General features: G+C 50.5%; 1 protein-coding gene and 1 long non-coding RNA gene across 2 annotated transcripts in view; both read right to left on the bottom strand.

Annotated features, from left to right (window-relative positions):
* Positions 1-500: 500 nt before the first annotated feature.
* Positions 501-16,140, bottom strand: part of Chc (clathrin heavy chain) — a 35,231-nt gene continuing 19,591 nt past the window's right edge. Inside the window, exons 6-9 of the mRNA XM_077679192.1 lie at positions 7,939-8,769; positions 5,953-7,530; positions 4,499-4,574; positions 501-2,012 (exon numbers count right to left, since the gene is read on the bottom strand). Of these exons, the coding sequence (XP_077535318.1) occupies positions 1,903-2,012; positions 4,499-4,574; positions 5,953-7,530; positions 7,939-8,769 (2,595 nt within the window). The 3' untranslated portion in view covers positions 501-1,902. The remainder of the gene's footprint in view (positions 2,013-4,498; positions 4,575-5,952; positions 7,531-7,938; positions 8,770-16,140) is intronic.
* LOC144147117 (uncharacterized) lies at positions 9,146-11,371 on the bottom strand. The gene is made up of 2 exons (XR_013317823.1): positions 11,030-11,371; positions 9,146-10,596 (listed from the first exon to the last, which is right to left on the bottom strand). It is a non-coding gene; the product is annotated as an uncharacterized LOC144147117 (long non-coding RNA).

Here is a 16,140-nt window from a genome sequence, read left to right as displayed (position 1 = left end):
CAGTGCCCACGCAGAAAAAAATTTGACCAGGTAGTCCTATGCAGCATTGAGCATACTACCCCTAATGGAAAAGGATTGCTGACCCTGCAAAATGCCAATTTCCATGGTCCACCATATGCATTTTTCACGAGAAATAACTGAAAAGCAGTGCTATGAACAAGAAAATGGTCAAGATTCAATTCAAAATTAAGCAGGCATCTGTTGACCTCCCAGCACAAACTGCGGCTTATCGTAGCCTCGTTGCTCTTCGGAATTTCTAACCGTGCGTGCTTTTTGGAGGCAGTTGCCAAGAACGTGGCAAAACTATCGCTGAACCCACCATTATTAACAGGTGTAGCGGTTTAGCGGTGTAACAGGTGTAGTGGCGGATGTCACCTAAAATCCAGTTTCACAAGGCTGGGACGGGCAGTAATTTTTTGTGCTCATAATGGTGAGTATTTGCAAGAGCCCATAAATCAATCAAGGCGAAAAGGTAAAGCCGAGAGCAGCAGAAGGCAGGGTTCGTGGAGCATGTGAGGACGCAATTTTATTTCTCCTCCAGAAACTACATACACTTCTTTTAAATTTCTCCTATATATATATAATATGTATAATGTATATATATAACAAGTCTCTCATTCAGAAGAAAAAAAAAGTAAAACAAGGGTCAGGCAGCATTATCTCATTCATTTCACTTCCTCACTTCCAAACGGAGGAGCAGACACTGAAGTGATGGGCACAAAAAAGAAAAAAAAAAACTCGATGCTACACACATTTCACAGTTCCCCGCAATTCCTCCCTCTCCCACACAGCAGTAGTGGCACGGTAGCGTTCCTCCTAGGCCAACTCCACGACAAACACGCTGCTGGTCATTCCCAGAATGCACATGGCAGGAGGGCTCAAGTCCGGACAACCGCGCTTCCACCACGCCACGGCAGTTTCTGCTTTCGCCGCCCACAGTCATGCTTACTCGCGGCTGACAGCAGAGTGGATGGGACAGGGGGAGGTCGGGTAGGGCGCATCATTCTCATAAATATGTACCGCTCAATTTTGTTAGACAAAAAAAAATTAAAAGGAAAAGGGGAAGTTGAACTCCTTGCGTACGGGACTGGCCAGAGCTAGTTTTCTCTTTCCGTGCCCCAGCCGTGCACATGCCTTGCCCGTGCAGCAGCAAGCCTTGCTTGTGGGCTGGAGGACGCGTCACTCCCGCCACATCCCGAGCGTTAGACGATAAACCGGCCTGATCCCCTTAGTTTGATCAGCACTTGCACACAACCACTACCCCGGGGACAGCGGTGGTAGCACCCCCCCAAAGCACTGTACAACCAGCCACATTCGCAAACAAGCTCCCCAGGTACGACACACTGAAGCGACAGGGACAAGATTGGTGGGGGCGAGGAAGTTACCGGAGAGAGCTCGAAGCTCAGCAGCACAGAGGCGAAAAAGAAAGGAGAGCGAACCGCGCCACTGTGAACATTACTGGGCTGGGGCGAAGAGAAGGGTGCTCTGAAAGCAACGGCAGACACGGTTACACGCACACACAAGTACCCGGCACATGTTACACGACCACACACTTCGACACATAGCGCGCCCTGAACCAGCAGGCTGGGGTACTGCAGTGCTGAGCCCAAGCTTGGAAAAGAATGAAACGACGGGGAATGTTGCTACTGCACTTCAAGTCGGAAAAGGGCACGCCCGAGGAGGGGGAAAGAAGATAAAAAGAACAAGCGTCAAGAGGCGTGGGAGCAAAGGGCGGCACGGGCCTTCCTGCAGGATGCGATGGCGTCCCAGAGGCGAGAGGGAAAAAAAAAAACATGGTGGGGAGGGGGGGTGTTCCTTTTCAGCGAGGCAGCCAGCTGAAGAGGAGGAGCGCTCTCCCTCCACTCCTCCTCATGAGAAAGACGGTGCGTGCGTAGTAGTAGCCTACATGCTGTAGCCCTGGTACCCCGGCATGGGCGCCCCGTAGGGTGTTGCGTAGCCGGGTGCACCCAGCATGCCCGGTGGTGCCGTCAACATCAGCTGGGGCTCCGGAGCTGCAGAGAAAGGGGGGACGTGGCGTCAGCACCACCAATTACCTCCACTACGACACTTCAACACAGTAAGACTGCTAGAGAGGCTCTTCAAATACGAATGCCGAACTCACTACACTACACAAAGTAGTGTCTTGTCACAGTGTCTGGGACTGACAAGCAGAGAGTGATCAGGCAACCATACTGGCAGTACAAGACATGGGCGTTCAACCTATGCCTTGTACTGCCACACACAGACCCTCCGAAGACTTATCGTATTTTCCTGTCTATAAGTCGCACCCCCTCAAAACAAGTTTTTCCGGGGGGAAAAAAAAAACGTATGCAAGTTGCACCGGTGTACGCCAGTGTACGGTGAACGCCAGTTTTCTGTAGTCAGTGAGATGGCAATAAAAGGAGTGGCCAACAACATTTCGCAAAGATGAACAGCGCCGGTGCGCACGTAAGCGCATGCCACACGCTATCAGCCGCCACCAAAAGTCGTGCCGCTCACTCGGTGCACAGCGCGCGGCACTGCCGGGTGCCAAATTCAAGAAAGCGCTGCGGCCAAGATCGAGAAAACTAACGTGCATTGACTTGTTTGTGTGAAAATAGCGCATTTTGGGGCCAAAGCGGTACTGAGCAAGTTGTGGTTGTCTGCATGGTCCCTTTGAATTTCCTGGTGTGTGTATAACGTCACACGCGCCCTTGGCGACTACGCGCCGCGTGCGGCTGACAGCTTTTCTCGCGGCCTGCACCAAAACCGATGGCTGGCGCATGGTTAATTGAAGCCACGGGGGACCTGATACTCCCGGGAACAGGACTCGACAGTCGCGCTCAAAGGCGCTGTCACGGATATGTAACGAAGGCTTTGCGATGGTTTACCTGAATGTAACGAATTCGATGTGCAGACGAGCCATTGTTTTTTGCACTTTTTCTTCAAAATCAGCTGGAGAAATGCACTGATTTAGCGAACTTAGCCCGCACCGCTGATGTTATATAGCGCATGGCATTCCATCACCTTTAGCAACATCTAGAGGATGCCCAAGGACTGCCTCCCTCTATGGTTGGATATAGCACACAGATGTCTACCCAAGACACACTGCTTGGCATATACAAGGATATTCTCAGTCTTACAGCTCAATTCACATAAAAGGCATCCACACTAGACCTCACGAAGGCATTTGACTATGTGGATCACAACTCTATGCTCTAAGAACTAGCGGACATAAATTGCGGCTCGAACATGCACAGTTACGTCTGAAACTTTCTTCAGACAAACTTTCATGCAAATTGGCGACCACAAGCTTGACGCAATGCCTCTCCCACAGAAGGGCATGCTGCACTGTGGGGTGAAGACTGGACTGGAACACGCATGCGCCCTCAGCTATCTCGACATCAGGCACTCGGCCTGAAGGCGTCGCGCAGATAGTTATCGCGCACCGCTCCTTCGGTCCGGTTTATTTTGTGACCGACAGCACCCACAGACGGTGTTTAGGCAAAAACAGGAAAGCCTTCTTTCTCCGACTCGCTAACAAATAACTCAGCAACTTCAAGTAGGAGTTCCGGCGGCGCATTGCTGTCGTCTCCAACTCGCTGATGTCTTCGCCAACATCGTCACCACTGGCGGACGGGATAAGTGCAGCCTTTATAAGAACCCAGCCTGAACTGTTTTTGTTTTGTAGAACCAGATTTGATGTTACCTTGAATTTATTTTGAACTGTAGTTACTGCGCGTGGCAGTAGGTGGTGCGCAGTTGTTGCAGGCCATCATCATTACGTTTTTCACTAAAAAAAAGGTGAAAATTGGTTTAACGTCCCGAAGCGACATATGGGCCATGAGAAACACCATAGAGGTGTGCTTCGGATACATTTAAAAAATAGAGCTGTGTCAGATGCATGGCCACCATGAACCAAATTTATTCCACACGCAAGTTGCACCGGTGGATACGACGCACCAACGAAAATTTCAGAAAATAGACTGCGACTTATACAACGGAAAATACGGTACCTGAGGAGGTTGTCGAGACTTCCTCTCCCACAAAAGCCACAATCAAAGACTTCTTACTGCTACATTGTGTGTTTGAGTCTTTCTGCTTTCACTTCATTTTTCTGGCGCGAGTTACTTCTACCAGCAGACTGGGGAAGCTAACACCCCAGCTCCCCCGGAATGAGGGTCCTCCAACGCCCAGGCATTTTCTCCACTTTTGCACAATCATGTCCACCTGCCTAGCAACAGGACAAGCACCGAATCCACGCAACTAGTTCCGCAGCTGGCAACGGCACGCTGAAAAAGCGTAGTACCAACACATTTGGTTTCTACTCCGGAGACCCAATACGAGCTCAAATGTGTTGTTTTTTTTTAATTTGCCCTTCAGTGTAGCAGCTACTTTCTCTACCACACGATGAGGCCAGTTTCTCGCACCAATTAAACGAGCCGATAAACTCCATTTCTGCTCCACAGATGCAGACTAAAGAATCCAGCCACGCGAAGGAGAGTCTGAAAGTGCTCACCGTAGACGAGGGGCTTCTGTTCATTCTGCGCAGACTCTTCGAGCCTCTGGTTCTCCATTTCTTCTAGCTTGTCAACCTGTAATGGGGGGCGTGCAGTCATTCACACAACACACTGTTCGCAGTAATAAACACTCAGAGAGCTGTTCTCAGAGAGCTGTTGCAGAGAGCTGGGATTGCGTGGTCCAGTGTGCAGAAGTAGCACCTGGCATCTTTGGTCAAGGTTTTGTGCCAAGGCCAGATGAAATGCACGAACAGTGGTGTCAGTAAATACTGCATTGTGTTGTGCTCATTGATTCTATGAGGGAGGTGCCTTTAAAGAGGTGTTGCCAGTTGCGACGGGCATGCAAGTCTTGGAGGGATACAGGGTGGTTGTTTCCCCTGGAGTGACCCGCAGTTCTATACAGGCGCATCGGGTGTCCCAAAGCAAGGTGTCTTGGCCCTGTGTTGTGAGGTGCAGTCGGTTGTCTAATTATGACGGAGCACTTCTGAGGATGTCCTCGATTGGCGGTAGGGGCGTTAGGTCCCATAGTTTGCTTAAAATGTGTCAGTGGAGGACTTGAAATGTTTTTTTCAGCTGTTCTTGATAGAGGTAGGACTGTAGCACCGAAGGCGATTTTGTTCTCAGGCGCCAAGGCGAGTCAAAGTTAGGGAAGTGTTTTGTCACGTGCCACGAGGGCAGCCTGAAGTTCGGCGGCCATATCTTCATTATTTCCACTATAGCCTTGTGCCTTGGTCCAAATGGTGATGTCTGCATGAATGCTGTAGCGGGCGCCAGTGTTGGTTTCCAGTCATTGGGAAACCATAAGCATGGCCACAATGAAAAGCAGGGGGCCCAAAATTGAGCCCTGAGGGACACCGTGATCAAGGTACCGGGATTCTGATGTGATGTGTATCCTGGGGGGTGCGCACAACTTAATTTGGGCTGCATAAAGGCGTCACTGATGCCGCTGGGTATTGGGGCCAACCCTTGTACATGGACATTGTCAAATACCTCTGAAAGCTTTGCTTCTTTATACGACTCCATAAAGCAGCCCCACAACCTAGCGATACTACATACAATCACCAACACCTTGTAACTATGTTCCACAACTTCAGAAGCATAGTTTCAGCAATAAGACTAATGCTCAGTGTGGCATGTCCCTGTGCCGTTCTCGTGTTCACACCGAAGTTTCAAACCTAGCTAGACGTGCCCGCCTCTTCAGATTCAGCCTCACATTCAACCTGTACTCTACAAACTTGGCCCTCAAAAAGACGACCTTTAGATCAGGCAGATCTAAGCTAGTTTGTTCATAACTCACTCGGTTGTTGGGACGGCCTAAAAAAACTAATGCTATGCGTACAACAAAATTTAGACAACATACAGTGCTGACCATCACATGGCGCTAGAAACCATGAAACAACATTCAAAAGCAAGCCCCCAAGACATTACGCAACCGCAGGGGGGTTTCACGCACCTTGGAGACGTACTCTCGCATGACCTGCACGAAGTAGGGCATGGCAAAGTCCATGATGCTGTGCTTCCAGGCCAGCTCGAGGATGACGTCCGGGTGGAGCAGGTCATAGCACTGGAACAGGCAGGCCCCGAAGCACTCGTAATTCTTCTCGTCCAGGAACCAGGAGAGCAGCTCCTCGGCCGTCTCGGCCTGCTTCGACTCTGCCGCGTACTCCATGGCGTCCCGGAAGAGCCGGTCCTTCTTGCACAGCTCCACCGACTGCTTCCACCGGTTGTTGCCCTTGTAGAGGTAGGCCGCCAGCCGCCGGAATTCCACCAGGTCGTGCCGCTCCAGCCGCTGGGCCAGCGCAATGTTGTCGAAGTTGTCGAAGGCGTCTATGGACGTGCGCAGCCCCTGGAAGTCCTCCTCCTCGATGAGCAACCCGTTGAGGGCCTCGTTCACCGCCTTGTTGTTGAGGCTCTGCACCGAGCGCAGGTACGGCTTCACCAGGGGCAGGTGGCCCGCGCGCGTGAAGTGCCCCACCGCCCGCGTGTGGTCCATGCGTGGTGCCAGCACCAGCAGCAGGTCGTTAAGCAGCAGCGGCTTGTGGTCCAGGTAGAACTGCACCGCCCGGTAGTACAGCTCGATGTTGGCCACCTTGGTGATGATCTCCTTGAAGTGGGCCTCTCGCCAGGCCTCCGTCGGGTGCTGCATCATGGTGACGACGGCGTTGTCGAACTCCTCGTACTTGTCGTACAGGAAGACCAGCTCGGCCCAGAGGTGCGCCTGCTCGGCGGCCCGCAGCACCTTGGGGATATTGACACGCGACCAGAAGAGCTCGAGGTGCTCGCGCATCTTGCCGGGCTTGTACTTGGAGTAGAGGATGGCCAGCTCGGTGAACATGCCCATGTGGGCGCGCTCCAGGCCCAGGGCGGCCTCGAGCAGGGCGATGAGCTCCTCGAAGTAGCCCCGGTCTTGGTAGTAGTTGATTAGGTCCTCCAGCTCGTCCGCGTGCACCACAATGTGCAGGCCGCACATCTGAGCCAGCCGAAACTCCTCGCTGTCCACGCAGGCAAAGCACACCTCCTTCCAGGTGCGCGTCGAGTTGGCCTTGCGCGCCGAGTCCACGGCACCCTGGAACTCCCGCAGGTGCACCAAGGTGATGGCCAGGCGGGCAAAGTTGGACACGTTGTTGTACAGGAGCTTGGCCGGCTCGTACAGGCCGTCCTCGAAGCACCGGTCGCCGATGCGCTGCACGTCCGCGTGGTTGGGGCCCGACACGAACTCCTCCAGGTCGGCCAGCCGGTTCGTCTTGGCGTAGGCGTAGATGAGCTCGGACTCGACGTACGACTCGCGGCCCTTCTTGCGGGCCATCTGCAGGTAGCGCACCAGGTCCTCCCACGAGTTGGTGCGGTGGGCCGTCTGCACCACATCCAGGTAGGCCGTGTGGTCGCCCGCCTTGATGAACGAGTCGATGGCCTCCTTGACCAGGCCCTGGCTCAGCTGGGCCCGGGCCAGCTGGCTCCACACGCCGGGCTCGTTGCAGCGCTCGGCAAACTCGTACGCCCGGTCCAGGTTCTGGATGTGCTCAATCAGCACCTGCACAGCGTTTGCCCAAGGGAGAGCACGCCGTAAGTAGCAGGTCCCTCTTTCTTTGGGGCCAGGTGTTGCATAGCTGCAACTGGGCGGTTGTACCATAAGCAGCAATGATAAGCATTCTGAAACAAGCTCACATTTAGAAGGGCTGCCTGCCAATTCACAGGCTTTCAAAGCAATTTCCTCCAAGTCCTGGCTCAGATGTACCTCTAGCTTGTTCCCACATTTCCATTTATAACATGTCATTTTTATTGCCAACTGCTTCTCTGCTAGCAAGATATTTAACAGTTCTTAAATTATTTACTGTTGCTCTTTGTGCTGCATCTAAGGGCCAACTGAAGGGCTTCAATAACTTCAATAGTTAGGGGAGTCGAAAGGCATGGATAACCAGTGCCACTCTCGGCCACGCACCTGAATGGCTGAGGTGTTGACGTCGAACTTGCGGAAGATAGCGAAGGCCTCCTCGAAGAGCTCGCTGCCAATGGCGATGTTGGCGATGTCGGGGGCGTCATAGTTGTCGAGGCGGTTGATGTACTCCATGACGCGCGAGCGGTCCGCCTTGATGGCCGTGAGGATGAGCAGGTTCTGCAGGTTCCGGTGGTCGGAGAAGACCGAGTTCTCGAGCACGATCTTCTCGAGCAGCTCGATCAGCTCGTTGGGCAGATCGGCGGTCATGAAGGCCTTGACGGTGACCGAGATGTCCTCAGGGTCCTGGGTCTCGGAGAGGGCCGTCTGCACCACCTGGTCGATGAGGGGCCGCCGGAAGGGGTTGCTCTCGGCCAGCACCTCGGCCCACAGGTCGGGGTCGCGGCGGCGCACCAGGTAGCGGGCCTCGCTCTTGAAGAGCGAGTTGTCGTTGCACACCTGGACCAGCTCGCGGTCGCACTGGCCCCGCTCGTAGGCGATGCAGGCCAGGTGGGGGTCGCGCTTCTCACAGTACTTGCCCACCACGGTGCTCTCGTAGAAGGGGTTCTCGCGCAGGAAGCGCTCCGGGTTGTTGTTGGAGTCGATATAGATCTTGGCCAGGGCATTGTGGGTGGCGGGCTCCTGGCAGCCCTCGTGCAGCCGGCCCTCGAGCCAGGGCAGCAGCAGCTTGAGCCGGTTGCGCTTCTCCACCTCGGCCACCAGCTCGTCCGTCGAGAACTGGCCCCGCACCACCAGGATCAGGTTCTTGATCACCTCCTCCGCACAGTCCACGTCCAGCAGGCCGCCCACCACCACGGGCAGACGGCTCGGATTCACCTGCGACAGCCAACGATGAGGGGCCAAACACTGAAGTAGCAGCTTCATGTCTAGCAGGGAAAAATTAAGCTTTGGATTGGCAGCTTTTTGCGTGTGCAGGGCAACGGGAAGTTCCAATGGCCAATGCAAATGACATGTCAAGTGACAGGTCTTGGGGACACGCGTTTCAGCCAATGTCATGAGTAGAGACCGGAAGTTTAGGCACTAAAAAAACGGGTTTTAGGCGCCTATTGAAGGCGCTCAAAATTGAAATTTAGGCATATATAGGCACTAAGTACTACCATATAGGCATATATAGGCTCGAATAATATTTACTCAGGCGGCGTATTTCAGTGCAATTTTTCGGTTTAGAGTAAACACAGGCTACAAACATCGGTATTTTGAAAATGCAATTTTATTTTCTTCATAAAACACTCAAGGGTGACGATTTCAAGATATCTAGGGTGACGCAACACTGTGCGAAAGGCTGTGGAAGCAGTGGCAAACAAGCACCATCTCCAGGTTTTCGGGCTTGAAGTTGTGCCTTCTGTCAGTCAATATCGTCTTGTACGCAGAGAAAGAACGCTCCACATCCACTGAGGTTAGCGGAGCGTACTTGTACTTTGGCACGTTGGATGTTTTGATTCCATCTGGAATCGCGGTATGTCCGCCGCTCAAAACCTCAGACAGTTCCGTCAGCGTCGAAAATCCGGGATTTCTGTCCAACACAGACTTAAGCTTCTCTATAGCTCTGTCAGCAACCGGTCCCCTGGGAGCACTAGCGAACCTTTCCTGTGCGTCCAAAATCAGCTGAATATTTTCAGTCAGCGTTGTGCCCGAACTTTCAAGTTTCTGTATTGTTGTTGCCAAGAACGTGAAATGGGCACACAAATAGGCCAAGTCACATGCAAGTGTAACATCATGTAGAACCTTCTGGGCCCTTCTCACGGCGACACTCTCATCTTCAGCAAAGCTGCTTACAACAGCCTTGACACCGTTTAAGTGTTGGTTGTAGTATTCCACTGCCGTCAGCCAAGTTCCCCAGCGGGTAACAACAGGCTCCGGTGGAAGAGGTACACCCGGCAGCTGCTCCCTGAAAGCACGAACGCGGGAAGGAGCCTTGAGGAACACCGCCTTCCCTACAGCTATCAGTTCGTTGACCGAACTGAACGACTTTCGTAGCTCTTCACACACCCGATGAATCCCGTGAGCAAGACAAGTGACGTGCAATAGTTCTGGGTAAAAAACCTTGAGAAGTGCACCAGCCTTAAGCATATAAGCTGCTGCATCTGTGTAGAGCAGCAGTACTCGGTCGTCGTGGGCTCCGGAGGGGTACAGAAGCTTCAATGACGAGTTCACGAAGCGGGCGATGGTCTCTCCGCTAGTTTTTTCTAGCTCTTTTGAGCAAACCAGGAAGGGTGTTGTTTTCTCTTCTGCGTCAAGCTTTCCGACTACAAAGTGACCGAGTACTCGTCCGGTGACATCTGTCGTCTCGTCCACAGAAATCCAAATGTGGAATTCACCGATTTCTCTTCTAATTTCTTGTAGCGTCTTCTCGTACAGTGGTCGCAGGTACTCCTTGCGAAGAGTCGACTCTGATGGTACCTTTTGTTTGCAGTACTTTTGCAAGAAATTCTTGAAAGTCTTGTTTTCGATTTTCGCCCAAGGGATGTTAGCAGCGACTAATGCTTCGCACAGGTCAGCGCTGAATTCACTTTTTTTTCCTTGAGCAATACTTTCAGCCAGGAACGATTGTCTTGATGTCGACGGCTGGTTGCGCAGAGCATTGGCTTGATGCAGTGCTGTTCTTTCATGCTGCTGCAAGTGGAACTTTTTTTCACAGGGTACCTGCGCGAAGAAAACAGTAACGAAAACTAAGATATTGCGTAAGGCACGTGAAACGTTGCTAGTGTACTTTTGCTTTTAGTCATGTAGAGTTGTAAACCTGACAATAGCTCAAGGAATGGCGAAGTTGGCCAGCTGCGCAATAGCAGGTAACCGTTTTTAAAATCATGATGCTTATACAACAATCCGACCAACACTGTGCCGGAAATTTTCAATAAGGAAGCCAGTTCCCGAATTAGGTTGCAAACATTGCACAACAATGAATAGCAGTTACCGTAAAAAGTTCTTAAAACGCACATTATTGGCAAGTTCTGAGCATTCAGAATAAATTTAGCGTAAGCACTGTTGGAGGCGTCACGTTTACGGTTGGTCCAGTGTTCACGTCAAGTGCATGATATCGTTAATTAAGATCAAGTGGAAAGTATTGTATTCTCACCTGCTTTCCGCAGGGTTGGCAGAATACTGTTTCTCCGTCGACGGTGTAGCACTGCGATCCACTGGTCCATTGCCGGATAAGGACACTTTTCGGCGTCTTAATCTTCGGCATTCGTCGGCAGGCTTCGGACGGATTACGGAGAGAGCAGAAACGCCAACTACGCTGACGTGCTGGCTGTAGTGATAGGGTCAATAGGTTTTCTCTTAATCTTGCCACAAGCTAGCCTCGCGCTGCCTCTCTAGGGCACGCTCTAGCCTCGCCCGCGTGCAATCTGCGCTGCAATATTCTCGACACCAAACAAATCCGACCTTTTTTTTTGGGGGGGGGGGGGGGGGGGGGGGGGGAGGGATTCGCGAGCAATTTGTAATTGTTTTGCATTGTTTAGAAAGGCTTTTCGAAATCCCGTCCGAGGTAAATAAGTGGGAAAGGGTTCAGATTTATTTGCAATTTTTTAAGCAGAAGGAAAGGCGTGAAAGTCAATGTTGCGCATCTTGCCGAGAGAGTAGCTGTGCTTTCCCGCAGTACCGTCCTGGCCTTGAGAGGTAGGGGCTTCCATTGGCCGGCTCCCTCGCAGGCTGGCGCTTGCGCGCTATCGTTGGGGGCGCTAGCAGACGACGCGCCGACGGAACCCGCAAGAATCTTTTTATGCCGCTAGCATTCAATAAAAACCCTTAAAAATGCTAAATACAACGTTTTCAATTGCTCTCTTGTTTTCTTCCAAACAAGCCAGTGCGAACCCATTTCCAACGCCAGCGCGCCTCGTCATTTTCATTACTTCATACCCCCATTCACAAACATACTGTTTTCTATACTCGCTGCACGCCGACTGGTTGGGGGACAACGCGTACTCTTTATTTTCACCTTGCATGCCTTGCAGACTAAATTCGACGAGACCATTCCTCAAAACACGTGTTCTCCTGTCTGTGACAAAACAATTTATGCCACTGTTAGCACTGTATTATTGCGCGAACAATATATAGGGCATTTCGGGTAATATTTCCGTCGCTACGCGTCACTCTGTCAAACAGCCAGCGACATAAACCCAAAAACGGTAAAGTGAGATAGCGCTTAGAGATCGCCGGCTGCGTGAGTGACGAGAGCGACGGTGCTAAGAATACTTTAACAGGAGTGCGACTGAGCGGCAGCTGCCTCTGCAGACGTGCCCGTCAGTCACGGGGAGTCTCGGCGGGTCTCTGTGACTCCTGCCACTGATTGCCCGCGTTGTATAATTATCGAGCACGCAGCCAGTTTAGGGTGGCAAACGACGAAGAAATGAAAAATACTGCGGCTAATGGCGATACTGGCAGACTACAAAAGGAAAGACAGGCAGCCAAAGCCGCTGCTAGAGCGAGAAAACGAGACCGCTGAGATTATTAGAACGCTAAGCATGGTTGGCATAGTGTAGGAAGAAGATGATGATATTTTTGTGGGTATACGCTTTACTGAGTGGGGTGAAAGAAACTCTGCGTGGCGGATGTCTGAAGAGAAAGGAATGAGCATCGGGCGAGGCCTCAAGTTAGCAATGGAGAGAGACAAGATGCTCATGCATTCCCATCAGTCCAACAATAGATTTCCTTTTTTTCCATCGAGATATACGACTGATTGAGGCAAAGTCTGTACTCGACAGCACAAAAAAGGCATTTATAGGCGCTTAAAAGCTTGTATAGGCACGAACCTCAAAATAGGCACGTATAGGCACAATCAACTATTGCTTAAAATGTTCCCCTTCCTTTAGTTCATGCTTATATGTTAAATAGGCTCGATACGGACTGGAATAAAAAATAGGCATTTTGCCTAAAGTTCCGGTCTCTAGTCATGAGATAGTCATTGGCTAGGCATAGCATCGATTGAAATTCAAGGTGATGTCACTCAGGGGAACACAGAAACAGATTAAATGTCTCAAGGCTGGGGCAATGTCAAGATAAGATACTCAGGTATCACAATAGTCTCTTGAGCTGCTTTTGTAATGGAATTATTTAGTATTGGTTACAGTGCAATACTTGATACATTTTACGTTTTCCAGAACAGAAGACACCAGCTTTTATTGTTTTCAGAGCAGACTAACTTTTGCTATCTTATCTAATATTTAGAACCCCTGGCTTCCTCTTTGAGGGCAGTAGTGTCATGGGCTTGGCTACTTTCCTCCGGCTCCCCCCCGGTGGCGGTAGTGGTTCACTAGGCAGAAGCACAATTCCGAGCCGATGCAGTGGTGGTGACAAAAACAATTAAAGTTAACCAGGCATCGATCAAGCGGGTACATGGGCAACTGCACCCAGCACACCCGCTTGTGCTTTCAGCGGAGAAATTAGAGATTGAGACATCACTGCAGACGGGCTTGCGCTCGGCCAGATCCTTCGCTCCCATGGAGGATGTGACTGTCCAACGGATACCACTGTTTGCAGTTGCCAATCTCTACAGAAGAGCAGAGATGTCGTAGCACTGTCGATTCCGCGTCGGCAGCAGTTTCTGCCAAACCACCTATGTACTGCCCTCGTCAGCCAGCCAAAAAGCAGCTGTGGACATGATGCAGGAGCTGCTAGTACTAACTGCTCCCCAAATGACATTGTGAGCGAGTGCATTTAGTTCAAGTGCACATAAATTTACATGCTTGACAGGAGTATTAAACCTGAGAAGCAACTGAAACAGTTCACTCTGTGCGGCATGTTTGTGACACTAAAAGTACAATTTCTTTAATTGAAATCTTAAGCATCTACCTTCTGCCTTCCGACACTGTTGACCACCTTAACAACTCTTGAGAACCACGGTACTTGCCCCTAGGCAAGCTCTTTCCCGATCAACGTTGCAGACTACAACTATAGCTCAGCTGAGGTTGCAAATTTTGCACGTTGTTAAAGGAAGAGAAAAGATTGTTGTCGCGTATGTTCTCTAGTTCATGAAAGCCACTGTTTTGTAGTCAGGTAACCACAAACAATTTCTAAACAAATTGGCAAAAATTATTTTAATTTACATTCCCTGATGTGGAGTAAATAAACAACATCGAAACACGTCACGAGTTTGCGTTGGCCGCTGCCGCACTGCCGCCGGCTTGCCACTCTGATCAAACGGCGGTGCTTCTGCTCTCGAGCGTTGAACGATGTCCAGCCGCAGCAGCAATTTGCACTCGCAGCGCCTGTGTCACATCCACGATCGCTTTTTAATTAAGCGGCTGACTAGATCAGTATGTGGGGGCATTTGCAGAAACTACCGGTGACCCGGAATCAACAGTGCTACGGCAACTCTGCTCTGCGATACCCATCCGACGGTCACGTAGACAGCTTTGTCTTTATACAAAATTCCGCATTTCGCGGCACCCGCTGAAACCAAAACGGCAACTGGCCGCATTGAAAAAGTCTACTTAAACAACCGTCGCACGCTGCAGGAAATGAGGTCTCCACACAATTTGTGTCAGTGCCCGTTTAAGGGGAGACGTGGGTCTTGAAATGAACTTTTTTATTAATTGGTCTGTGATAATGAAAATCACTGTGCATATGTGTTTTGTCTTCCTCATTTCAAATATGTAATTAGTTTTCAAGTGGTATAATTATTTTTTGAGTTATAAAGAAAACACTGGAGCCTAATTAAGTAATTTCTTACGGGCCTTTAAGGAACTTTTTATTCAATTTTTAAAAAAATAAATGGTATGGATGTGTAGCTTAAGACCTGCCATGCATGCTGAAGCTATTTATATTCCTGTAAAGATAGTTGATTGGATATAATTAATCTAATTATGCCAAGTACAGCTTTCTGAAAACTTAATGACCTCTAATTATTACTCATAACATTTATTTGAGGCAAAATGAGCCAATTAAAATAGCATCAGCATGCAGTACATTTTATCCCGAATTCAACGGTATAACACTTGTAGAAATCCTTTGAAAAAAACTACCTCAAAACCCCTGTAAGGCTAGGCACATATGCAAAAAAAGGGAAGCTGAGAAAATCGCAGTTGAAGTTTTACTACAAGTGACAGTTTTATCTACTGAGCATATGAAAAAAAGAAAGGTTCTAGAATGTAGCTCGCGTTTCGCTCAACACGAGCATACCAAGTTTGCTGAAATCCGTTGGTGGGAAAAATATGAAATCCTCTGTCTACAGATGGTACCTGGCAGAAAAACTGAACAAAAGCAAAGCCAGAACGTTGCTTCAATTTTTATGCTGTTGGCAGCGCGCCGTCTCTCTTTGGCGACTAGGGCTGAGGTGCCGAGCGTACACCACAGTTGTAAACGTTTATTTTGTTATGTTACTGCTTCATTTGTAGCAATCAAATCGGATTTGCATCGCGTGAAGTGAGTTGCAGCGAAGGGGCTGGTAACGGAATGCCCGCCACTGTTCTGTAAAGTGCATGCGCTTGGCTAGGTGGGATAACCACGTTTTCGGTTTAATCTACTGGCATATCACGTCACCAACGCACATTGTGCACAGTGCGAACATTTATAATTCTCAAATCGCTCATCTATATGGTAACCTGCCGACGAGGAAGCGCGCGCCGGAGTGCGGACCGAACCGCCGCAGCATCGTTGATAACAGAATGAACACACTTCCCTTGCGACGTCGGCATGCGGCATCCTCCACTTTATCATTTCTTTTCTTTCTATTTGCTGCTGATCGAAAGATAGACGCACCTTAGTGCCCCCGCAGGCGTAATCATATCGCTACGCTATCGTCTCGGCAGCCCGCGCGGGCGCTAAGCCTACCTCCGTCTCGGCGCCGTTCTCGTGATAAGTCGTCACAGGAGCACAAAATCGTATTTCAGGCGCTTTTAATAATGCCTGTTCTTCCTTTCGGTTATCGATATACATCGTTGCTTTATTTTTACGCCATGCGGGGCTTTTGCCGGTCCTCGCATAGACGAATACATGAGCCGTTGCCCTGTGATGAGAGTGCCGAGCAGACGACCCACGGCGCCCAGCCAATGAGGTTGCGCCCTGCGGTCACGTGCAGTCAGTAACAAATTAGGCGGCGCGATCCGTCTCTTTTCTACCCCGGATTTACTCGCAACCAACGGACGAAACGGAGTGGTTCTTGCGGGGAATTGAAAACGAAAAGACGCGCTTTCGAATGAGACCAAGATGGACGCCGTGGCGCATGTAGAACCCGAGGGGCGAGTCGTC

The sequence above is a fragment of the Haemaphysalis longicornis genome, unplaced genomic scaffold, assembly GCF_048455015.1.
Source record: "Haemaphysalis longicornis isolate Haplotype H1 unplaced genomic scaffold, Haemaphysalis longicornis Haplotype H1 scaffold_7, whole genome shotgun sequence".
Lineage (NCBI taxonomy): Eukaryota > Metazoa > Arthropoda > Arachnida > Ixodida > Ixodidae > Haemaphysalis > Haemaphysalis longicornis.
The sequence above is the reverse complement of the archived record's forward strand: the minus strand, read 5'-3'. Positions and strand labels throughout refer to the sequence as shown.